The sequence below is a fragment of the Pan paniscus genome, chromosome 9, assembly GCF_029289425.2.
Source record: "Pan paniscus chromosome 9, NHGRI_mPanPan1-v2.0_pri, whole genome shotgun sequence".
Lineage (NCBI taxonomy): Eukaryota > Metazoa > Chordata > Mammalia > Primates > Hominidae > Pan > Pan paniscus.
The window spans coordinates 4,254,907-4,279,514 of NC_073258.2; the positions used below are offsets into that span (position 1 = coordinate 4,254,907).

At 63.1% G+C, this 24,608-nt stretch overlaps 3 protein-coding genes across 4 annotated transcripts in view; all 3 read left to right on the forward strand.

Moving 5' to 3' along the window:
* Positions 1-1,603: 1,603 nt before the first annotated feature.
* Positions 1,604-3,940, forward strand: SYT8 (synaptotagmin 8). The gene is made up of 8 exons (XM_055093839.2): positions 1,604-1,709; positions 1,806-1,969; positions 2,396-2,494; positions 2,635-2,793; positions 2,934-3,101; positions 3,265-3,370; positions 3,466-3,599; positions 3,701-3,940. The coding sequence occupies exons 1-8, from the start codon at positions 1,616-1,618 to the stop codon at positions 3,938-3,940; spliced, it is 1,164 nt and encodes a 387-aa protein (XP_054949814.2). The 5' UTR covers positions 1,604-1,615.
* Positions 3,941-6,885: 2,945 nt separating this feature from the next.
* Positions 6,886-8,523, forward strand: TNNI2 (troponin I2, fast skeletal type). The gene is made up of 5 exons (XM_003816078.6): positions 6,886-6,965; positions 7,049-7,177; positions 7,340-7,429; positions 7,552-7,728; positions 8,301-8,523. Exons 2-5 carry the CDS (start codon positions 7,055-7,057, stop codon positions 8,394-8,396), a joined length of 486 nt encoding a protein of 161 aa, XP_003816126.2. The 5' UTR covers positions 6,886-6,965; positions 7,049-7,054; the 3' UTR covers positions 8,397-8,523.
* An 11,573-nt stretch (positions 8,524-20,096) lies between these two features.
* Positions 20,097-24,608, forward strand: part of LSP1 (lymphocyte specific protein 1) — a 41,278-nt gene continuing 36,766 nt past the window's right edge. The window contains exon 1 of one of the 2 annotated variants that reach the window (XM_034931932.3): positions 20,097-20,292. In XM_034931932.3, coding sequence (XP_034787823.1) covers positions 20,240-20,292 — 53 coding nt within the window. In that variant the 5' untranslated portion in view covers positions 20,097-20,239. The remainder of the gene's footprint in view (positions 20,293-24,608) is intronic. The other variant, XM_003816073.5, reaches the window with a different exon arrangement.

The window sequence follows — 24,608 nt, forward strand, 5'->3', positions numbered from 1 at the left end:
ACAGGGTGCAGCCTGGAAAGCTGGCCCTGACCTCCGCATCTCCTTTTTGTACCTATAATCCCTCCATTGTGCTGGCCCCTGTGTTCTGGGGACAGGCTGGGCTTCCCAGGCCATGCCGGCCTCCAGAGCCACAAAACTAGAGCTCCCAGCCTCGGTCCACTCGTCTGTAAAACACCTGGCCTGCTGACCTCACAGGGACAACATGCGTGTGGGGCTGAAACCTGGACCCTCCCTCCCCTCCTTGAGCTGCAGCCCCCTCCTCTGAACACCGGGGGTTTGGGTCCGTTCTGGGAGTGCAGCTGCCTCTCCCAGCCTGCCAGGGAGTGGGGCAGTGATGCTGTGTGCGCGTGCGTGTGTGTGTGTGTGTGTGTGTCTGGAGTCATGGCAGGGTCCCTTTCTGTCTGTCTCCTTGCTCTGCCCCAGACCGGGGGGCTGCAGAGGTGAGGGTATCTGGTCTCAACAGCTGCTTATTCCCGAAGGGATGGCCTGGGCTGGGCCCCTGAGGCCAGGCTGACTTGGACATGGCAAGAGGGGTCCCAGGCTCTTGTGGGCAAAGCAGAGGAGGCGCCGATGTGGAGGAACAGAGTCTCCTGGCTGGCTGCTGCTCTCTGGAGTGGGTGGAGTCAGGGAAGAGCTGAGCTGGGGAGTCACCCTGGGCCTGGGGTCACCGTAGGCCCCATGTAGCACCCTGGTTCCCCTGCCTGTAGGTGACAGGAGCCAGCCCAGCCAGGTGTGCTCCCTCCCCAGGCCCTAGGCAGGCGGGTACAGGGGCCAGCAGCTGCGCCCGCCCCACCCTCCTTCCCACCCACATGCCGAAGGGTGGCCAGGCAGGCAGGTGGACGAGTCCAGGCAGCGGCTGAGTCAGTGTGTGTGGAATGTTCTGGCCGCTCCCAGCTGCACCCTGCCCCTACCTGCCACCACCTCACCTTCATCCTCAGGCGCTGCGGCCCTGAGCCCCTGCCAGGAATGCACCTTTAGCCCAGGCCTGCTCAGTGAGCTCCGCCGACAGCCAGCCCTGCTCCTCCCGCCATGACCCTGCAGACCCCTCTGGGCTTCCAAGTTCCTGGGGGCTGCAGTGAACATGCTCCACCTGTATGGCTGGCAAACCATGGTGGGCCCCAGCTGTGGTGCGTCCTGGGGTAGAGGCAAGGAAGTGATGGGACCGCAGAGATGAGACCCCCAGGGATGAGATGGGACCCCCAGGCAGGGCCCAGGGTCCAGGGCCCAGGAGAGAGAAGCAGGGAGGGACAGGGCTCCCTGGTGGAGGAGGCATGCTACAGTGGGGGCAAGGGTGCTCTGAGGTCCGGTGAAGGCAGGGACTAGGCTGCCCAGGCCCTGCCTGCTTGGCTGGGGCTGGGGGCTGCTGGGAGGTGGCTGGGAGGCTGGGCCTGGGCAGCTAAGCTGGAGCTTTGGCCAGGGTCCAGAGCCTCCCTCCCTTCAGCTTCCTGCTGCACAGAACCCTCGCCCCTGGCCACCCCGTGCTGCCTCCTTGCCCAGGCAGACCCAGTGCTGGCTGCTGCCAGGCAGATGGAGTAGCGGGCAGGGGCCGGAGGGGCCACCCTCCCAGCTGACCCAGCCTCCTGGGCCGCTTCTTCCAAACCAGCAGCGTAGAAAGATGGGGCACCCACCAGACTCTCCCAGTGCCCCGGCCCCAGCTGGCACCACAGCTATACCTGGGCTTATTCCAGACCTTGTCGCCGGGACCCCCTGTGAGTTGTGGGATTCCCAAGAGGGGTGTGGGGATAACCCAGCCAAGTGGGGGCTGCAGCTGTCCACAGATGCGCTCAGCCTGGCCTCTACCCCAGGGCCCCACTGGGCTCTCATTGCCGGCGCCCTTGCCGCGGGCATCCTCCTCGTCTCCTGCCTCCTCTGTGCTGCCTGCTGCTGCCGCCGCCACCACAGGAAGAAGCCCAGGGACAAGGAGGCCGTGGGTCTGGGCAGTGCCCGTGGCACCACCACCACCCACCTGGTGAGGAGCGGCTCCTTGCTCACTCAGTCCAGAGAGGGCTCGAAATCCAGGCTCCAGAGCCCAGGACAGCGAGGCGAGTTCAGCCCCAGGGATGGTTTAACCCCCACAGAGGCGGGTCAGTGAGGACCTTCCTGGCAGGGAAAGTGGGTGAACAGAGGTGAGAAGGAGGCCATGCAACAGGGGCTGCCCCATGGGCCCGAGGGAGCCACAGCGGGTTCTTGAGGAAGGCAGGGGGTACCCCAGATGCCACGTTTGGGGTGGGTTTGGCCGGTCTCACAGAGCGAAGCCGATGATTTGTGCCTGTCAGGTGGCCTGGCCTGGAGGCGCGGGGTCTTGACCCGTGTCATGCAAGTGCTGCCCGGGAGCCCAGGGCTCTGATGGGGCATGATGTCAGCACCACCTGCCCCTTGTCCCAACTCACTCCAGGTGCAACCTGATGTGGATGGCCTGGAGTCCAGCCCGGGGGGTGCTCAGCAATGGGGGCGCCTGCAGCTCTCCCTGGAGTACGACTTTGGAAGCCAGGAGGTGAAGAGCCCTGCTGTGCAGGACCAGCGGTTCTGCGAGTTTCCGGAAAGGGTGACGGGGGAAGGGCAGACCCCGTGCCCTGGGTGGTGGGGAGCTGACAGGGCAGGGGCCCTTGGCTGAGCCCAACCCCTGGCTCCCAGATCAGGGTGGGCCTGAGGCAGGCAGCCGACCTGAGGCCTGGGGGCACCGTGGACCCCTATGCCCGGGTCAGCGTCTCCACCCGGGCCGGACACAGACATGAGACAAAAGTGCACCGAGGCACGCTCTGCCCTGTGTTTGACGAGACCTGCTGCTTCCACGTGAGTCAGGGATGGTCGGCTGGGTGGGCCTGGACGGCTGGATGGGCCTGGGCTGGGTGGGCCTGGGCAGCTGGGTGGGCCTGGGCAGCTGGGTGGGCCTGAGCTAGGGCAGCAGGGCCTGGCTCACGCCGCTGCCTCAGATCCCGCAGGCGGAACTGCCAGGGGCCACCCTGCAGGTGCAGCTTTTCAACTTCAAGCGCTTCTCGGGGCATGAGCCCCTGGGTGAGCTCCGCCTGCCACTGGGCACCGTGGATCTGCAGCATGTTCTGGAGCACTGGTACCCGCTGGGCCCGCCGGCTGCCACTGAGGTGAGGTGCTGGTCACCAGGCCACAGCCCAAGGCAGAGCTGGCAGGGGCCCTGCCCTATGGGCCATTGGAAAGACAGGCCTGATGGGCAGCAGCTGCGGGGGCCTGAACCCCAACTCGGCCAGAATCGCCCTCCTGGGCTGAAGCCCCTCTTGCTGCCCACAGCCCGAGCAGGTCGGGGAGCTGTGCTTCTCTCTCCGGTACGTGCCCAGCTCAGGCCGGCTGACCGTGGTGGTGCTGGAGGCTCGAGGCCTGCGTCCAGGACTGGCAGGTGAGGGTCACACCTGCCCATGCTGTTGTGCAGAGGGGGGGCCCGTGCTCAGCCCCGAGCCCTGGGATGCCCCTTCGGCAACCTTGCCCTCCCAGAGCCCTACGTGAAGGTCCAGCTCATGCTGAACCAGAGGAAGTGGAAGAAGAGAAAGACAGCCACCAAAAAGGGCACGGCGGCCCCCTACTTCAATGAGGCCTTCACCTTCCTGGTGCCCTTCAGCCAGGTCCAGGTGGGCCACCGGGAGGCAGGGGCAGAGCGAGACCCAGTGCCGGACCACGACGACTGTGGTCTTTCTCCCCCAACCCCAACCTCTGGCCTGTCTCTGCACAGAATGTGGACCTGGTGCTGGCCGTCTGGGACCGCGGCCTGCCGCTCCAAACTGAGCCCGTAGGCAAGGTGCACCTGGGTGCCCGGGCCTCGGGGCAGCCCCTGCAGCACTGGGCAGACATGCTGGCCCACGCCCGGCGGCCCGTCGCCCAGTGGCACCCCCTGCGGCCAGCCAGGGAGGTGGACCGCATGCTGGCCCTGCAGCCCCGCCTTCGCCTGCGCCTGCCCTTGCCCCACTCCTGAATGCACCACGTGCCTCTCTTTCCCCGCTGAGCCCAGACACTTGCCCAGGCCGCCCTGCAGGACCACTGCAATAAACGCCTTCTCCTGCCACTGTGTGTCCGGCTGGAGCCTGGAGGGGATGCAGAAATAGGGCCCGGGCCCACTCACCAGGGTCCCCTGACAAGGACGGGGGAGGGGCTCCTCTCCAGACTCAGCCAGGCCCTGAGGCCTCTGACCGGTCCCTGCTTGACCCTCGGGTAGGGGTGGGGAACCTCCCGGGGAGCAGAGATCTCCCCTCTCCGGGCCGCCTGGGAAGACCGGGGAGGTGGGGGCCAGAGAGTCGGGACCACATGGGATGGGGCGGGCTAGAGCCAGCCCTGTAGGGACAGAGTGGGCAATGGTGTTTGGGGGCTGGTGAGCGTGGAGGGAGGACCCCCCAACACCTCAGAGACCTGTGCTGCAGGGCCTTCCCTGCATGAGCAGCAGGGGGCAGCAGATGCCTTCGGAAGCCGCTGGGGCCTTTAGGGGCTCAGTCCTGGCCGGATGCCCCTCCCAGTCCCCACACATCTGGGCTGCCTTAGCGGCTGGGGCCTCCACGCTGCTGTCTCCTCTGATCCTCCCCACGGGGCTGCGAAGCCGGCAGGGCTGGGGCCAAGAGCCCCCACTCCGAGAGGGTGCCAAGTCACGGTCCAGGGGGCCTCTGCAGGGTGGGGGCCTGGGGGCTGGGGGGGCGATGGCCTCGGGCCTGGGTGAAAAGGGCAATGCCAGGCCTGCCCGGGCAGCCAGGAGGGCCCCAAGCCCCCACGGGTCTGAGAGGCTCCCAATGCAGGTGGTGCCATTCTCCTTAGGTTGAAGGATGTGTTCCAAGTCGCCCGGCGAGGGGACTGCAGCAGGGCGTTCTGGGCAGGCGGGAGGGGCCCAGAGGCACGTGCGGCATGCCCCTCACTCCCGGTCCTGCTCCCCAGGCAGGAAGATAGCATCACGCAGGGAGGGGGCAGCCCCCAGCCCTCGGCCGCTGTGGCAGGGCCCAGAAGGCCACATCTGGAGGTCCAGGCCTCACCCCAGAAGCCAGGCTTGCAGAAGGGGGTCAGGCCTGGGCTGAAGTGGGAAACCCATTGCAGGGGCTGAGCCGGGGAGCTGGCCCCGCAGGGAGAGGCTGTGGCTGTCGCCAGCAAGCAGCCAGGTTGGTGGACTGGACGCTGACCTCGGGTGAGATGGGCTGAGGCGAGGTGTGGATACTGGCAGCGACCCCTCAGCTGACCCGAGCTGTGTGCCCCGCTGAGGCCACAGGCAAAGCCAGACACACTGTCCTCAGGCTCCTTACGAGAACGACAGAGGCATCTCCAGCACGTCACCGAGCCCTAAATAGAGTAGCCCAGCCACGGCACCCCCCACCAAGACTTCTTGGACTGGGCGGCAGCACGCGGCCAGGCCAGGCGGCCGGACAGGTGGGGAGGTCTCTGTGGCTCTCCGCGCCCCCATTGGTCTGAGGAGGACTCTATGCCCTTTCTGAGCAGGGGCCCAGCCTGGGGGAGGCCATTTATACCCCTCCCCCTGGGCCCACCAGCCCAACTCACCACTGCCGGCCTGACCTCGCTCCCAGCCCTGCTGCCCAGATTCTAGGTGAGGCCCAGCCCGGCCCGCCGAGGCCGGGGGACAGGGCGTGGCTCGAGCTAGTTTGAGGGAGGACTTCCTGGGGCGGGGGTCTGGGGGCCTGGGGGATGCCGCCAGCAGCCCCCTTTGGGGCCTGCACGGATCCGGCAGTGAGAAGGAGAGGCTTTGGGGAGGCAGCTGTAGCGAGAGGCAGGTATTAGGCAGTCCCTGACCACCAGGCTTCACCTCTGGGGACCCTGGAAGGAGAGTTTAGGGGTCAAGAAACCCCAGAACCTGAGCCCCCAGGCCAAACTGAGGAGGGATTTCTTCCATGCACTTAGGCCCAAAGCCAAAGAGAGAGGGTTAAAAATAACAGCGTCACTCAGGCGGCCACCTGCGCTGGCCCATCCCACCCTCCCTCGGGGACAGCTGCAGCTCCTCAGGCTATGCCTGGGACATTTTGGGAACACTTTCTCCTCTTACTTCTCACCCTGGGGAATTCCAAGACATTGTCCTTGAAGGAGGTGAGAGTAGGGGGAGGAGGTGAGAGTAGGGGGTGGGCGGGAGGGGGCTGTCATCAGGAGCCCTGAACCCCTCACCACCTACGTGATGGGCACAGGCATCACGGTGGCAAGGGCCTGGCCAACACCTCTGTCTTCCTCTCCCCACAGGCTCCAAGCTCAGGACCTCAGGATGGGAGAGTAAGTGGTACCCCTGTACCCCCATACAGTGACCCTGCCCACCTCCTGCCCTGTCCACCCCATCACACACTCCGACCCCGCCAGCCATGGCCCTAACCTCTGTCTTCTCTCCCCGTCCTGCCTGCGTCCTCCCACCCTGGACAGTGAGGAGGTAAGTAGTTGCTGGGGGCTCAAAACATGACGAGGAGGGGGCCCCCCCAACTCAGCATAGGTCATAGGTCACAGCCTCAAGGCCCTAAGGCCCAGGGAAGATGGCCCAGCCCTCCCCGCTGGCAAAAGTGCCCCATCCACCCACCAAGACGCTGCTGAAAGAGAGGAAGTGGCTGCCCCGAGCCTTCTGGGGCAGGGGAAGTGTGGCTGTGGCCTGGTCACAGGAGAATCACTTCTTCTTTCTGATTCCTGCACTTCCCGCCCCCACCTCACCGGCCAACCTGCCCCCAACTGGCCCTGTGGCCCGGACTCCTCTCCCCCAGCCTCTGGCCTCCCAGCATCCTGTGCCACCTGGCAAAGTGTCACACACCACACAGCACCATGTCCCAGTGCAAGGTCTGGGGCCAGGGAGGCCCAGCCTGCCCATCATGGCCTCAGGAGCCCCCAGGCTCTGCTGGTCCCGGAGCCAGAGCCCCTGACCTGGCCAGGGAGCGTGGAAAGGGGTGGGGGTGCTCCAGGCCTGGAGGCCCTGACTCAACCCCCTGTCCCTGGCCCTGCAGAAGCGGAACAGGGCCATCACGGCCCGCAGGCAGCACCTGAAGGTAGGTGTGGTCTTCCGGGGGGGTGGCCCAGGTGGGTCTGCAGGGGAGCTGGCTGCAGCCCCTCACCGTCTGCCCCACCGCAGAGCGTGATGCTGCAGATAGCGGCCACAGAGCAGGAGAAGGAGAAGAGCCGACGTGAGGCGGAGAAGCAGAACTACCTGTCGGAGCACTGCCCGCCGCTGCATATCCCGGGCTCCATGTCTGAAGTGCAGGTACCAGCCCCTCCCCGGCCACCTCGCCTCCCCAGCAGCAGGCCTGCCTGCTAACTCAGTTTCCCCACTTGTCAAGAGGGCCAGTGGGGTGGTCAGGGCAGGGGCAGGTGACCGTGGCTGCCAAGTGTCAGGACGGCCGCCCGCCCCCACACCCACCCCTAGGAGCTCTGCAAACAGCTGCACGCCAAGATCGACGCGGCTGAAGAGGAGAAGTACGACATGGAGGTGAGGGTGCAGAAGACCAGCAAGGAGGTGAGTGGTGGCGGCGGGCCGGCGGCAGGCGGGTAGGCGGTGGCCCAGCGGGCAGGCGGGGCGGGCCGGGGAGGCCGAGACCACCGGGACCTCGGGCTCCCACCCGGCTCCCCTGCCCACAGCTGGAGGACATGAACCAGAAGCTATTTGATCTGCGGGGCAAGTTCAAGCGGCCCCCACTGCGGAGGGTGCGCATGTCGGCCGACGCCATGCTCAAGGCCCTGCTGGGCTCAAAGCACAAGGTGTGCATGGACCTGAGGGCCAACCTGAAGCAGGTCAAGAAGGAGGACACAGAGAAGGTGCGTGCCACGGGGGGAGCACCACCACACCTGCCCTGCCGGGGTCCCCAACACCCACACCTGCCCTGTCCCTGGGGAGCACCACCACACCTACCCTGCCGGGGGAGCACCTCCCACACCTGCCCTGTCCCTGGGGAGCACCACCACACCTACCCTGCCGGGGGAGCACCTCCCACACCTGCCCTGTCCCTGGGGAGCATCACCACACCTACCCTGCCGGGGGAGCACCTCCCACACCTGCTCTGCCTGGGGAGCACCTCCCACACCTACCCTGCCGGGGGAGCACCTCCCACACCTGCCCTGTCCCTGGGGAGCACCACCACACCTACCCTGCCGGGGGAGCACCTCCCACACCTGCTCTGCCTGGGGAGCACCTCCCACACCTGCTCTGCCTGGGGAGCACCTCCCACACCTGCCCTGCCGGGGGCCCTGTACCACTGCCCCTCCCGGGTGCTATGCAGGGGACACTCCACTGCCCAATGCAGAGGGTAAACTGAGGCTGAAGGTGGTGTGGACCAGGGTGCGTGCATAAATGGGTGAGCCTGAGCTCTCTCCTGCCCTCTCCTCCACAGGAGCGGGACCTGCGAGACGTGGGTGACTGGAGGAAGAACATCGAGGAGAAGTCTGGCATGGAGGGCCGGAAGAAGATGTTTGAGTCTGAGTCCTAGGCCACTCGCTGCCCCTACGCCTGCCCCGGTGCCCGGCTCCCAGCAGAACATACTAGGGAGATGCACCCAGAGCCTGCCAGGGAGGGCTGGCCTCACCACCACCGTCAATAAAGGATTTGAATCCCCATGGCTGGTCTGGTCTGGCTCTCCCCAGCCTCTTGGGCCATGCTCTGGGCCCCCGCATCGGTGGCCTGCAGTGTGGTCAGTGGCCAGCGGGGAAAGCCTGGGAGGAGGCCACACGGGGCCTGGGATTTCAGGTTGGGAGGGAAGCTGCTTCCAGCAAGGAGGTGAGCCTGGGAAGGCCCCTACAGGGGAATCCACCCCAGGCTGCACGGGGCTGTTTGGTGAGGGCCCTGATAGTGCCCCAGGCGTTCCTGGGGCTTGGCCTGGGCACATCCAACATGCAGGGCTGGGGATGGAGGCTGCAGGACCGAGCCAGGTCTGGGTGGGAGTTCCTGAGATAAGTGGGTCTCGCATTTGCACAGCCATCCAAAGGCCCTCCCGGGGCTCCAGAGAGATCCACACATGTGACACACGTGTGGCCCCCGCAGTGCTGGGGGCAGCCCCCTATGCCTCCCAAGCTGCCCCTCCTCAGGGAGCTCATCTGAGGCAGGAAGCCAAGGGCCACATTAGACCCCAGGCTGCTGTCCACGCGTGCCCACCCCCAGATCCTCCTGCTCATCCCCCTCCCACATCACTTTGGGGCAGACCCCCAGCCCTGGGGCCTCCCTGCTTTTCCTATCTGCCCCCTGCCCTGAGCACTGAGGCTGGGCATGGGGAGCGTGGAGGGGCGAGCCTGCACGGTGGGCCATGACCAGGCCAAATTGGCAGTCTCCGGGCTGGGGACCAGCATGGTGCTGGGGGCTGGCCAGCCTGGTCTCTGGTCCTTACTGCCACCCTGAAAGGCAGGCTGTGTCACTCCTCACCATGCCAGGGGACCAAGAGACCTGTGCCCATCAGGCAGGGGCTGGGCCTGGCCCTGACCTGGCCCCAGTGTGGCTCCCAAGTCTCGTTTCCACTCAGCCCCAAGACCCAGCCCCATCTGGCCACCAAGGACAAGGCAGCTGACAGGTTCTGACAAGGCCGGTGACAGCAAGGCCGCGTTATCAGCCCTGCTCTTTGAAGGCTGACAGCAGGCACGCCAAGGTCCCTGTGCTCAGATCCGCGCTGGGGAGGCTGCCAGCCCGCGCTGTGCCCTTGCCCCTGGGAGGTCCCATCGATTGATCTGCCGGAGGTGGACGTGCAGCAGCAGTTCCGCCTCGGGCTGCCTTGAGGGACTGACGTCAGTGGGCTCCCGGGACGGCCTTGGCTGTGTGCAGTCCCCTGCTTCCCGGGCACCCTACAGCCCTGGCATTCAGCTCTGACCTTTTCTGTAGCTGGAGCCCCACGCCAGTCCGAACCCCCCACCCAGGCCTTCTCCTTTAGCCTTCTGTAGGGGAAGGCACGGAGCAGGGCAGCTTGGGGCCAAGGGGGGCACTGCCTGGTGGGTGCAGCTGTGGCAGAGGTGCATGGCACCCCATGCCAGAATGATGGGACCAGGCACGGCCCAGGGTGTAGGAGGCCGTGAGGCACAGAAGTGAGGCCCAAGACCTGGCCTGTGAGGGGGACGCTGCACAAGCCCAAGCCTCAGCTGAGACCTGAGGGAGGACAAGTGTGGAGGCAGAGGGTGCTGCAGGCTGGAGCACGTCCCATGCAGAGCCAGGCAGGCAACAGGCAGAGCGAGGGACAGGCGGCGGTGGGGCCTGGCCATGGACCCCTTGCAGGGGACATGGCAGCTTTCCGGAGCCTGTGCCCTCTGGGAAAGGGGGCCGGACCCAATCCCACAGGGCGTCAGAGGGGTGTGGCAGAGGAGTTGGGGCAGGAGCATCACACCTGGCTCCCAACCACAAGATTCAACTCGGCCGGGGCAGACACACTGTGTGGGAAAATTATCTTTTTTATTTCAAAGCAGGGAAATGTTGAACACAAACACGAAATTCCAAAGAGTGACCCTCTGGGGTGGGTGGGGTGGGGGCAGAGCAGGGGCAGAATGGAGACAGGACCCCTACGCTGATGCAGGTTTGGGGGATGTTTTAATTCTTGGGCTGGATAGCAGATGCACGGGTGTTTGTTAAATTTCCAATAGATGAGTGAATGAGTAAATGAAGGAGTAAGTGAGAGGCCTGCGGAAAGCAAACCAGCAAATATCAAACCGGCGCCCCTCTGAGCCTGGCTCCGTCCCTCTCGGGTGATTCTGGTGTCCCTGCTGGAAGTGAGGCCTGCAGCCAGTGCCCCATGGGGCTGTCCCCCAGCTCTGCATTCTAGAAAGACCTCAGCAGGGTGGAGCACAGCGGAAGTCACCGCCGGGTCGGGGGGTGAGGAATGGAGACGTGGAAGGGGCCGGGTCCCCAGGATTTGTTGGCTGAGGGACATGAGGAAGGCAGGCACCTGCTGGGGGCACGGGTGGGCAGAGACTGTTCTCCAGGGCAGGAGCCGTGAGAAAGTGGCTTTGGGAGGAGGTGAGGTACTCACTTTGGGGCTGCTGGGTTTGGGGGCCCTGTGGAAATTCCGAGGGGAGAGCTGGCCCAGGCAGCTGGAGCAGGGGCTGGGCTGGAGATGTGGATGTGGGTGTCCTGGGTGGTGAGCCGATGGGCAGAGGTGCCTAAGGCCAGGGCGAGAGGAGACGAGGGGGAGGGTAGGGACAGCCAGGGCAGCCGGGGCAGGCACCGTGAGCCCCAGGGGAGTCCCGGAAGAGGAGGGGGACAGGCCCAGGGCAGGGGTAGTGGGCAGCCCTGTGCGTGGCTCTGGAGGTCGGGGAGGACATGGCCTCTGAAGTCCCAGGTAACCCGTGCTGGGCTGTGGCCAAGAAGGGGTTGGGGAAGACTGGGCACAGCGGGCCAAGGAGGGAGGGGTGGGAGGAAGTGCACGGGGCACCCCTGGAAGTTGCGGCTGCTGGAGACAGAAGGCAGGGGTTCCTCGGGGGAGGCAGACGTGGGTGCTTCTGCACACGCGGGTGTTTCCTGCTCTGCCGCTGAGCCACTGACACGCAGACACCCCAGTGTCCAGGAGCAAACCGGGCCCCAGGCTCTGCTCCCTAAAACCGTCCTCCCCTGAAGGACCCAGGGCTCCTCGGAAGAGAGGTTGACTGCAGGGTGGGGCAGGAAACGTGCAGGAAGAGCCTGACATGTCCTTTCTGCTAGGAGGCCGTGGTGACGCAGAGGGCTTGCCCTGTGCCCCCGCTGATGGGAGCGGCCATCAGGACACAGACCGGCAGACAAGATAACAAGCAGTGTCCGCGGTAAACGTGCTCAAGTTCATAGTTACACAAAACAACATCTGCATTCCAAGGAAACAGAACTTAAAATCTTTAGGAGGAAAGGAGGGAGACAGAGAGACAGAGAGACAGAGGCAGAGAGACAGAGACAGAGAGACACAGAGACAGAGACACAGAGAGACATGGAGACAGAGACAGACAGAGGGACACAGAGACAGAGACAGAGAGACACACAGAGACAGAAAGACAGAGAGATGGAGAGACACAGAAACACATAGACAGAGAGAAACACAAAGACAGAGAGACAAAGAGGCAGAGAGAGGGCAAGAGACAGAGGGACACAGAGACACAGAGGCAGAGAGGCAGAGAGACAGAGACAGAGGCAGAGAGAGAGACAGAGACAGAGAGACAAGAGACATAAAGACAGACACAGAGGCACAGAGGCAGAGAGGCAGAGGCAGAGACAGAGAAGCAGAGAGACAAAGACACAGAGGCAGAGAGACACAGACAGAGGCAGAGACAGAGAAGCAGAGAGACAAAGACACAGAGGCAGAGAGACACGGACAGAGGCAGAGAGAGACAGAGGCTCAGAGAAACAGAGAGGCTGAGAGGTGGAGAGGCAGGGGTCGAATGGCAAAGTGGACATGTGCCCTGGGTGAGGGGGGTACAGAGGCACCTTGTCAAATTCTTATTCTTGAAACTTCTCTGTGGGTTTGAAATGACTTCCCCCAAAGCTAAACTTTTCTTTAAACGTTAAAGCAATACAATTCGTAAGTGACAACAAAAACAGATGACATGAAAAATACCACAAGTTAACAGAGAGGACCTCACAGGGCTCAGGTGTGGGCAGAAAGGTGCCCCAGAGGGTGTGGGGGACTTCGGGGTGGTGGAGGAGGCTGAGGACTGCGTGTGTGCCCCTGGCTGAGGGCCGAGGGCGGGGCTGGGTGCCAGGCCCCCGGGGACACCTTGGTTAGGGTTAGGGTTAGTGTTAGGGTTAGGGTTAGGGCCAGGGATCCAAGGCTGGAAAGTTGCCCTTCAGGGACTGCAGGAGGGAGGCCCAGTGCCCTGGCCATGCTGGGCGCTGGGTGGAGCTAGGATGAGGCAGGTCACGGGGCTTCAGTCTCTCCGCAGGGCTGGAGTCAGAGGGGGCTTCCCCCTGACCTTCACCCCCTCACGCACTCGATCAAGGGGAAGCCAGGAGTGGGGTCCCAGAGGGGGACACAGAGTTCCCCCCGAATATCCACCTGCTGGACCCCCTGTGTGGTCCTCAGGGGTTCCTTGGGCCTCCACCGAGGGGCCCCCGGATCAGGGCTGGGCTTCACCCTCTCTCTCCAGCTGCACCTCACCCCTGACCTGTGCAGCCCTGTGTCCTTTTTGTTCCCCTGGCACCGGCTGTGCCTGGGCCCAGACCCACCTTTGCAGGCCGGTGCCTGGCTCCAGCCATCCTTGGAAAGCTGAGTCCGGCGCTTGCCAGGGCCTCACCACCCCCACTCCTCCGGCTCCGGCTCTCCCCAGACAGCCCTGGAGCCCAGGGTTAGAGCTGCCTCTGTGGCTCAGCCCCCACTCCACCCCAGTGGGCTTCCCAGCCTTGGTTTACCCAGATGTACAATGAACATGGAGATGAGAGTGCCTGCCTCACTGGACCACCAGGTAGGCAGGGACCCAGCTGGCACCTCCTGCCTCCCTAAACTCCTCTCCTATGTGCCCCCCAGAGTCAGCCCGACTCTCCCCCAGCCCCAGCAAGGCCTGGCTCGGCACCCTGGACCACCCAGCTGCTGAATATCACACCAGGACCACCAAGCCTGCCTCTGCCCCAGGCCTGGAAGCTTCTCCCCACTCTCCCTGTGGCCATCTCCTTCACACCCTTCAGTTCCAGCATGGTCACCTCCTCCATGAAGCCCTCCGTGAGTCCCCCAGCCATCTCTGTGACTTCTCCTGGTTATTTTCCAGAATGACCACGGACTTGTTTTTTCATTTGTTCACTGTCCGTCTCTTCCTCTGGGAGGGAAAATCCATGAAGTCAGGGACCTGGAGTTATTTGCAGCTGTGTCAGTGCTGCTGGGGCGAGGCATACACCTGTGACGGGACCTCAGGACGGGGACAGGGGTCTGCATGAGGATTGTCTAACAGTCCCTACAAGACGCTGGGGCCACCATGTACACTGGAGTCCTCTGGCAGCCAGTGTTCCCCGTTGTGCGGGGCTGGCCGTGACCACGCTGGAAACCCCCCGATCCCCTTGTTGCTTCTGCCCTCCTGCAAGCACCTCCGCCCCCTCGACAAGCACAGCCTGGCCCCAGGGCCTCTCCCTCCCCTGGCCCCAGTCACCCCTACCTCCTCACCACCCCCTGTCATCTCCCATTGCTCCCCCTCCTTGCCAAGCTGCTCCTGACTCCCTGTCCCCTCCTCGAGCCATCAGGAAGGCCTGGGTCCCGGCAGGCTCCAGTCTCCGCGGCTGCCCCTCCAGCAGGCCGCCAAGAATCAGCACGGCATTGGGCCAGGCACGGTTTCCACGAGCTTCCTCCTTCTGATCCTCCCCTCCGCCCCCTCCACCAAGCTCCCAAAATCTTTCACTCACACCCCAAATCACCTGGGCGCTCCCACCTCAAACCAGAGGCCATCGGGGCAGAACCCAGCAATTGTCACCGCCCTCTCACGAAGCGTCCCGTGCCCCCCGGAGCACATGTCCACAGCGAGGCCCTTCACGGCTCTCAGATCAGCTCCCTGCCTGCAGGTCCCAGCCGGCCCTGCTGTCGCTGCAGGTTGAGCTTCTCATGAGTGAAGGCCCCGGTCACTCTGACGCCACCAAATAGTGGAGACAACACCAAGCTCTAAAGATTTTCAAAGGGAGAGAGACAAAAAAAATGAAGGCCAGGTGTGGTGGCTCTTTAATCCCAGCACTTTGGGAGGCTGAGTGGGGAGCCTCGAGCTCAGGAGTTCGGGACCAGCCTGGGCAACAAAGTGTCTCTACAAAACAATATGAAAATTAACCGGGTGTGGTGGTGTATGTCTGTGGTCCCAGCTAGGGAGGCAGAGCTAGGCTGAGGCAAGAGGACTGCTTGAGCCCGGGAGGCAGAGGTTGCAGTTAGCCCAGATCACGCCTCTGCACTCCATCCTGGGCAGCAGAGCAAGACTCCATCTCAAAAAATAAAAGTTTTGAGAATTTAAAGAAAGAAAAAAAGAAGAAGAAGGCCAGGCTGATGACTCACGCCTGTAATCTCAGGATTTGGGAAGACCAAGGTGGGCGGATCGCTTGAGGTCGGGAGTTCGAGACCAGCCTGGCCAACATGGTGAAACTCCATCTCTACTAAAAATACCAAAATTAGCCGGGCGTGGTGGTGGGCTTCTGTTGTCCCAGCTACTCAGGAGGCTGAGGCAGGAGAATTGCTTGAGCCCAGGAGGCGCAGGTTGCAGTGAGCCGAGATCACGCCAATGCACTCCAGCCTCGGTGACAGAGTGACGACCATCACTTGAGGCCAGGAGTTTGAGACCAGCCTGGGCAACATAGCAAAACCCTATCTCTACAAATTCTTTAAAAAAAATAAAAAATAAAGTAAAAACTAAAAGCAAACAAAATAAATAGCCAAGCTCTCCGACCCAAGGCCTTTTGTGCCTACCGACGCCCATCTTCTCTGACCTGGCCCGTGTCTCTTTGCGCCTGCTGGAGAGCTGCTTCCACTCTCAGCTGGCCCTGAACCCTGGGCTCCCCTAGTACTGCCTCCCCACCGCCTGGCCTGTCCGCTCTGCTAGGGGCAGCTGTCTGGTCACTGCCCTCTCCTGGCATCCCTCCGATCCACCCGGCACCCTCGAAGGCTTCCCCGCCCCTTTCCTGTCTGTCTCTGTCCCCGTTGAGAGCTTCTCTTCCTCACTCTCTTCACTCCTGGGCCAGATTCCCAAGCTCACCAGTGGCCATGGCCAGTGGAAGGAAAGGGGCCGAGTGACCCCAGCTCGCGTGCAGGGAGAGGGCACAGCCCCCAGCTTTGCTCCCCACAGCAAACCCCTCCAGCACCTGCGTGTGCCCACAGAGTGATTTGCCAGGGAGGGGCGCTGCGGGATGATGTCCTTTCCAGCCCATGGTGCCAGCACACAGCATCTCCTGCCCAGGCCTCTCCCTGCTCGGCTGGGACTTCTACACGCACCTCCAGCCTGCTACACAGGTCCCAACCCCCGGCTTCTCCCCTCAAATCCAGGTCTGCACCTCCCAGACATCTGCCTTGTGGCCTCTGCACCTGGAGTGTCCCTGTGTCCTGCCCGCCTGGCACAGAGCTCCCCCTGGCTGACCCCTCAGGGCTTCCCTGCTTGGCTCCATCCCCCGGAATCTGATGCCCTCAGCTCGCTCCATCCCAGAATCCAAACTAACTCATCACCTGACGCAGCCGCTTGCTGGTCCCCGTGCTGCTCGCTGGACCCTGCACCAGATTTGGAGACAGGACAACGGAGGGACCGGGGTCTGCCCTCCACACACCTCCCTTAGAGTTTCAGGCACTGAGGGAAGAAATGATTCTGCATCTGATTCTTGGGTAGACTCAGCTCTTCAGAGGAAGGCTCTGTTCCTGTTTAACCTCCCACCCAGCAGGGCCCACACCATTCTCAAACACGCATGCACTGCCCGGGTGCAGTGGTTCATGCTTGTACTCCCAGCACTGTGGGAGGCTGAGACAGGAGCATGGTTTGAGCCCAGGAGCTCAAGACCAGCCTGGGAAACATGGCGAGACCCCATCTGTTCACACAAAAAATTTTTTAATTAGCTGGGCGTGGTGGTATGTACCTGTGATCCCAGTTACTTGGGAGGCTGAGGCGGGAGGATCACTTGAGCCGAGGAGGTGGAGGCTGCAGTAAGCCCTGGTTGCACCGCTGCACTCCAGCCTGGGTGACAGAGCAAGACCCTGTCTCACACACACACACACACACACACACACACACACACACACACACACACACACAGAAATGCCCGGACGGCCTGAGGGGTGGCTGGGCCCCCGCTGGGGACACCTCCTCCCTTGCCCATGCCTGCCAGTCCAGGCTGAGTGGAGAGAAGGGCTGGAGGCAGGGGCTTGGCCAGGGAGGGAAGGAGTGAGAAGCAGGCGGCCACATGGGCTGGGTAGCCTCCGGGATGCTCTTTGCTTTTGTTTTTTTGTGAAAAGGTTGAGTGATTTGCACATCAACGTGGAGGGTGTAGGGAGGAGAGGCTGGGGGACCGGGAGGAAGGTGGATGGGCTGCAAGATGGCCCTGGCGTCTGCGGAGGAGGAGCTGAGTGAGAGAGCAAGAGTCTGCCTTCTCCACGATGGTGATGTGGGCAGGAGAGAGGGCTGGACGGCCGCAGGAGGACACCCCGCACCCTGGCTTCCCTTTCCTCTGCGATTCGGGAGGTGAGGGCGCACATCTGCTGAAAGGCCTCCCAGAGTCCCGTGAGCATCTTGGAGTGTGCCTATTCCTCGGCCTGGGTTCCTCGAGAACAGGCAGGGCTCCCCCACGCCGTGGCCTGCTTGTGAGACGTGTCGCTGGAGGGGTTGTCCTGCTGCCCTGTGGCTGCCGTGACGTTGAGCTCCCACATTCTGGAAGTCCGAGATCCTGGGGTGGGCAGGACTGGTTCTCCTGAGGCCTCTCCCACTGCTGGGGGTCCCGGTGCCCCTTGGTGCAACTGTCTTGTGGATGCCTCACCCTCATCTCCACTGTCTTCTCATGGGGACTCCCCACCGTGGGTGTCTGTGTCCCGTGTCCACATTTCCCTTGGTGCAACTGTCTTGTGGATGCCTCACCCTCATCTGCACTGTCTTCTCATGGGGAGCTCCCCACCGTGGGTGTCTGTGTCCCGTGTCCACATTTCCTCTTTTTTTTTTTTTTGAGACAGAGTCTCGCTCTGTTACCCAGGCTGGAGTGCAGTGGCACAATCTCAGCTCACTGCAACCTCCGCCTCCCGGGTTCACGCCATTCTCCTTTCTCAGCCTCCCAAGTAGCTGAGACTATAGGCACATGCCACCATGCCCGGCTAATTTTTTTTTTTTTTTTTGTATTTTTAGTAGAGATGGGGTTTCACCGTGTTAGCCAGGATGGTCTTGATCTCCTGAGCTCGTGATCTGCCCGCCTCGGCCTCCCAAAATGCTGGGATTGCAGGCGTGAGCCACCGTGCCTGGCCCACATTTCCTCTTTTTGTGAGGAAACCAGTCACACTGGCTGAGCGGTCACCCTCCTCCGCCATGACCTCATCCAGCTAGTGACACCTGCAGCAACTCCGCTTCCAAACACGGTCACGCTCTGAGGGGTTGGGCTAGGGGTAGGGTTAGAACTTCACCATATGAATGTGGGTGAGGGGCATGATTCAGCTTCAACAGGGTTGGGTAGGCAGAGGGGAGGAGGGCACACTCTCCAAGCCCTTGGGGCAGGCCAATCGTCACCCCAGCCTTCAGCTCCAGGGCCTGTGGGCCTCCCCCTCCGCCCGAGCGGCTTTGTAGACCTGGGGCTGAGTGTGGTTTTGTGCTCTGTGTCTCCCTCTTGAAATTCTTAGGGTTTTTTTGTTTTTGTTTTGTTTTGTTTGAGATGGAGTCTAGCTCTGTCGCCCAGGCTGAAGTGCAGTGGCATGATCTTGGCTCACCGCAAACTCCGCCTCCCAAGTTCAAGCGATTCTCCTACCTCAGCTTCCCGAGTAGCTGGGCTTACAGCCGCCCGCCACCACGCCTGGCTAATTTTTATATTTTTAGTAGAGTTGGGGTTTCACCATGTTGGCCAGGCTGGTGTCAAACTCCTGACCTCAAGTGATCCACCTGCCTCGGGCTCCCAAAGTGCTGGGATTACAGGTGTGAGCCACCGCGCCCGGCCAAAATTCTCAGTTTTTGAACCACAGGGTTCTGCACTCTCATTTTGCTCTAGCTCCAAAAGTGAGGCAGCCGGTCCAGCCTTCGGGCAGTAGAGGGCAGGAGGGGGTGGACCCCAGCCTCCACCTGCCTGTCCTCTTCCTGGCAAGGTTCCTGAAGCTCCCAGCGACGACGCTGGGGCTGCCCTTCTGCAGGCCAAGGGAAGGACCTCAAGGGCAGGAGGACACAGGCATTGCACCTGCCGATGCAGTGCCTGGACGGGTGGGTGAGCGGAATGGCCGCAACCTGGAGGCGAGACCCTACCACCATGAGGGGAGCCGTTTCAGGGTGGCCTCAGGATGGAGGCCGCATGGTGAGAACCGCAGGGCTCTGCCATGTGCCACTCTGCAAGGGGGACTTGGGGGCCCTTAGGGACCCCCAGGGAGGAGGCGTGGGGAAGACACAGGCATAGCCTGTTCATCTCCATGGCGCTGGGCCTGATCTGGTTTTAGCCCTGCCCATCATCTGGGCCACGGATCCCTCTGGTGCCTCCACTCGTGGGGCTCTGAAAGCCTCTGCTGGTCTTTGTCGTGTGTTTGGTGGGTGGGGGGCTCGCTGCGTCCCAAGGAGGCGGCCTCCGGTTCGGCCCCACCCTGATGGGTCAACACTCTGGGCCCAGGGCCCTCCCAACCCCTGGCCTCTCTCCAGCCCCTCTTTGCCTTGGGACCCCCTGTAAGTCCTTGCTGGTTGGATTTCTCAGGCCCAGCCGCTGGCCAGGGCTCCCTTCTCCCCTTCTCCTGTGCTGAGGTTTCCAGCAGGGAAGCCTTCGCCACCTCTGTGGCTGCCCTACTCCGGCCCAGCTTAAGCCCTCCCCTGCCTCAGCTTTTGGGGTCTGGCTCCTGCAGTCATGCATCCCTCCTCCTGACCCTGGAGCCACTGCGTGGTCACTCCCAGAAGCTGGGGACAGTGAGGGCTGGAAACAGCCTCCATCCCTCCCCTCGGGCTGGCCTATGCCTCTTGGGAGGGTCCCTGAGGCACTGCCTTTAGAGCCTGGGGACACGAACCACTCGGTGGTCAACTCCAGCGACCAGAGCACGGAGAGCAAGGGGCAGCGGGGGGACGAGGCGGATGCCCGACAGCTCGGCATCAGCAAGGGAGCCCAAGACAGAACAAGGCACCCAACGGGTAGAACGCAGGGGCATCCCGGGCACAGGCCCCAAAGCCACCTGGGACCCACAGCTGTTTGATGTGCTCAAGGCTATGACCCCAGGCTTCGAGAAAAGACTCCACCAAGTTCCATGAGCACCTGTAGGAGAGCCGGCCTCTGGGTAGATTTCACCCAAAGAAGCTAAAACGCTCACGTGGTGCTTATGGGATCACAGACATGTTTGTCCCTGATGCTGCAGGAGAACCGGCCACTCACAGGTGGACCTGATGGCCAGAGCTACTAGCGGGGACCAGGGGCAACATGGGGCCCCCTCCCCGAGCCATGAAGAGCCATCTTGGCCCTCGCACCCCGTCTCTGTCACCCCAGGCCCCTGTAACTTGCTTAACGCTTCCTGAGGGGTGGTTTGGGTTTTTTTTTTTTTTTCTTCCTCTCCTCTTGTAGCAACAGATTAAAAAACAACACCCTGACCCAAGCCGAGATAGGTTCCAAACCTCAACCTGCAGCCGGAAGGGGGAAGTGAAACTCGGCTGGGGGTGGGGGCTCAGAAGCCGCCCCAGAAAGCACTGAAAGCCACAGCACGTACACCCACTCCAGGGATCTGCCAGCACCCTGTGGGGCCCAGACTACAGGCTGATGGCGGAGGCTTCGAGTGACCCGGGCGCCGAGGAGCGGGAAGAGTTGCTGGGGTAAGGGTCTGCGGCGACGCCCGGCGCCCCGTGCCGTGTCCCCGGGTGCATAGTCCTTGAGCTGCATGCAGGGTGGAGAACTGAGGTGCCTGATGGGGAATCTGGGGCCCCCAATGGGAGAACTTGGATGTCCGATGGGGAAACTGGGGACCCACAGACAGGTGGCAGGAAGTCTTGCTGGGACCCCCCTCTCACAACAAGGGTGGAGGTCTCTTCCGCCTGCCTCTGTGCCCTGGACTCACTGGGGGAGGCGCGTGGGATCCTAAGCCCATGGTGGATGCCTGAAGGGAGGAGACCCCAAGACGTGTCCTGGACTGCCAGGGAGGAGCTGGGGACTGTGGGCCCTGTTAGCTTGGGAAGAGGCAAGGTGGGGGCTGGGGAGCAGCTGTTCTGGGAAGGGTGGAGCTGGCCCGGGCCCGGCCACCTGCCCACAGGACTATCTGAGAGGGGCTATCCTGCCTTGAGGGTCTGGAGGCCGCCAGGCTTGCGGCCCAGCAGGCCTCAGGGCAGGGCACCCAAAGCTGCCCTTGACCTGCGGTAAAGGACAAGGCCAAGGATTGTGGCAGGTGCCTATGCTGGGTGCCGGGCACCGTGTGTTGGTTGGAGTGGGGACATGAGGGGGCATGGCAGAGGTTGTGTGTGGGACTGCCAGAGCTGGGCAGAAAAACCCCGCTGCCAAAGGCCTCCTAGCGGGCAGCTGTACTCTGTGGTACAAATGGGCATCCAGCCCTGTGCTGGGGTGGGTGGAGAGGGCTAGGGGCCTAGTAACTGGGCTTCCTGGCAGAGGGGAGCTGCCGGCCAGCAGGCATCCAGGCATCACAGCTGAGCCTCGCCAGGGGAACCCGAGTTGCCCCCGGTGCAGGTCCCAGAAGAGATGGGAGGGCTCAGGGCGTGCGGTGCAGGGACAGGTAGGGCTTTGAGGGGCAGAGGGGCGATGTGCTAATGGTCAGGGGATGGGGATCCGGTGCTGGGGATAGAGGCCGGCCTAGGAGCAGGCCAGCGGGGGCTGTGGCCTGGTGTGCGGAAGGGAAGGCGCTGGGGCCCAGGTTGCAGAAAGGGTGTGATGCCCGCAGCCACACAGGATGGACCTGAGAGGAGGCCCAGGGTGACGCTCACATACCCCAAAACTGCAGCCAGGGCTGCTACCAGTCTCTGCCTTGGTGCTGACAGCAGAGGGTCCCTGTCTACCCGACCCGGGGCGGTGCAGGGACCACCTCCCGGCCTTCACGCAAAGCTCCTGTGCTATGTTGGTGGCTGCAGTCACTGTCCTGTGTCTGTGTCCTTGGTGGCCGTCACATTGCCGTGGGTCTGGTATGTGTGAGGGGTCTGCATCTCTGACTTCTTGCTGCCAAATCCCACTTGGGTACAGGTGCGGGGGGCCACTGAAGGGACCCCGAGTACCATGAGTGGAGTGGAGGCTAAGCAGAGGCCGGGGCTGGCTGAGGGCTGGGTCGGGACGTCCGTGCCTGTCCCCAGGGAGAGGTGGGAGGATGCCCTGCCCAGGCCGTGTGCAGGAAGACAGGCTTCTGGGTGCATAACAGCTGTGTCCCGGCTGCAAAATGGGCCCTCCTGTCAGCACCACCCCCAGCCCTGGACTAGGTGCTGCTCCTGGTCACCTCATGCCCATAGAAGGGCAGGACATGAGCCTCTGGGCTGGGGCACCCCCGCCTTCCTCCTTGGCCTCATCCTTGGCCACCCCCTCCCAGCTGTCTCAAATGCCTTGGATCCCCCGGGCCAGGAGCGGGGAGGGGGGGGGTTGGAGCGGGCATGGCCAAGGCACAGATGATCCTGGGGCATCTTGGTGCAGATCCTGGGAGGCCAGGGCTGCACCTGTGCCAGGGCTGTCAGGCGCTCCAGCTGGAGAGCGGCGGTTCTCCTGGGCTCTGCAAAGCCTGGACCCCCTCCTTGGACATCCCCTGCCCCCCCGAATTGCATGGGGTGCACAGCCAAGCCTGACCTTTCAGAATGAAACTGAGAGCCCCAGTGGGGTAGGCTTCTCATTTCACAAGGTGACTAAGGGAACCGGGGAGTTTCCTGTCTAGGATGGGACAGAAGTCCCCTGCACCCAGGCAGGGATGTATGGCCTGGGAAGCCCCCACACGGGAGTCCCCAGGAAGGCCCAGGCTGGGCGGGCTCAGCTGGGGCTGGAGCAGAGTGGACAAGACAGCTCCCCATGCATCTCACAGAGTGCCAGGGACGCCAGCCTGTGACGGTCTCAGGACATGCCCCCAACACTAGGTCCAGGGCAGGCCAAGCCCCTCCAGCTGGACAAGTGGGTCCAGCCCCTCAGACTGTCCCATGATGTGGCCCCTCCCCTCAGACTGCCCGGGACGGGGCCAGATTCCTCAGAACCACCCCTCCATGATGTGGTCTCTCAGACGCCCCCAGGACAGGACTGTCCTCTCCCACGAGGCCTCAGGCCAAAGAAGGTCCCCTGACCCTGGGCGGGGTCCAGGCTCCGCTTCGGCTACCAGCCAGGCTGGACTGTGATTCCTCCACTCGGGGGCACTCCTGTCTCACCCCGCTGTCCAGCCGACAGTCACTAGCTTGTCCTTGTCCCTTGGGGGCAGGGACGAGGATTTCACAGAGCTGCCTTGTGGCTCTGGGGGGACTCTCTGGTGACGCTGGGGGATGCCTGCCCTCTATAGCCCCCAAGAGCAAGGCTCTCCCCACACTGAGGAACTATCTGGCCTTGGAGGCCTTGAGGCGATGAGGACGGGGCGTCCCGGTCCACAGCTGGGGAGGGTCAGGATGCCCTCTCGGACCTTGGGTTCGACATATCCAGATGTTGGATCCCAGCTCTGCAGGGGTGTACCCTCCCTGGGGTCACACTGCGTTTTTGGCTGCAGTGCCTGTCCTTGGCCCAGCTGCCCTGGGGTGCCCACCCGCCCAGGGGTGCCCACCCCATGTCCACACCTAGAAGGCAAGTTTGCCTGCCCCCACCCTGTCCCACAGACACCCTGGCTGCCCTCTCAGTCTGCCCCTGTGTAGCCCAGGCCCCCATCAGGATGACCCTGCCCCTAGTCTGTTCCCCATGAGCGACCAGGCCGTGTCTCCCATGGAAAGAACCATTCACCAGCTATAGGCAAAGTCCATGCCCCTGGGTGGCCATGCCAGGCCCTCCTGGCCTGGTTGAACTCACTTCCCATCCCACCAGCTTTCCCAGCTCTTCCCAGTTTTGGAAGGTGTCAGAGCCCTGGCACATGCCCCTCCTAGCATCACCCAACCGCCCTGCTCCTCTGCAGACCTGCAAAGGCCTGCCCAGCCCGCGGTGGGAGGCCGCTGCCCAGGGCTCTGGCAGCACCTGCCATGGACAGAGCCAGTCCTGGAGCCCCGCCTGGCCCATCGGAGCCTCCCTTGCTTCTCCGTGTGCTGAGCTGAGTTGGGAAGGGCAGGGATGACCTGAGGGGCTGCTCTGGCAGGGTCCCTTCTGGCCATCTGTCCCTGGAGACCCTCAGAGCTCCAGATTCTGAAGGAGGAAGGGGCTGGAGGCCCCCGGCAGCCCCCTGGAAGTCTTCATCTGAGCAGCAGGAGCCCATGGGATGGAACCCCCCAGGCAGCCAGGCCCTTGGGCAGCCCTCCCGCCCACCTGCCCTCCGAGCCAAGGCCAGGCACCACTTGGAGGATGTGCAATGCTCCACGCTGGGGCAGGTGGCCCTGAGAGCCCCCAGCGGTGCCCACGACTGCTCAGGAAAGAGGGCAGAGCTGGGGACAGTTGGGGAAGCCACCTCAGCCCCAGCCCTAGCCCCACAGGGGCTGCTGAGGGAGGTTAGGATTGAGGGCTAAGCCCTGGGGCTCCCTCCCTACACCTTCCTGTGGTCAAGACCTGATGTCTGGACCCGGGATCCCTGGGGAGGTTCCCTTCCTCCTGCCCTGGGTAAGGGGTCTGAGGCATCTGGAAGTTTCCCAGGGAAGCAGAAGGATGCCTTCTTCCTCGTGGGCTGGCAGGCGCTGCTGTCCACCGACACCCAGCTGGGCTGGTCGCACAAATGGGAGCATCACAGGCCCCACCCCCGCTGATTCTGGAAGCCAGAATCCTTCCTTCCTGCGCCCCCTTCCTGGTTCCCTCGTGTCTCCTAAAACAATCCTGGAGCCACACAAGGGCAGTGCCAGGAGGGTCTGGGGTCCAGCTGGGACAGGCCCTGGCCGGTGGCACCCTGGGGTGGCAGGATGGTGGGCCTCTGCTCCACTACCCTACAGGCCAGCCTGCCTCCGCCTCAGTTCCCTGAGAACATACCAGAGGGATGGGTGAGCCCTAGAGAAGAGGAGGGTGTTGGCAGCGGAAAGGGCCCCGTGGTCTCCCGCTCTGAGTCCTC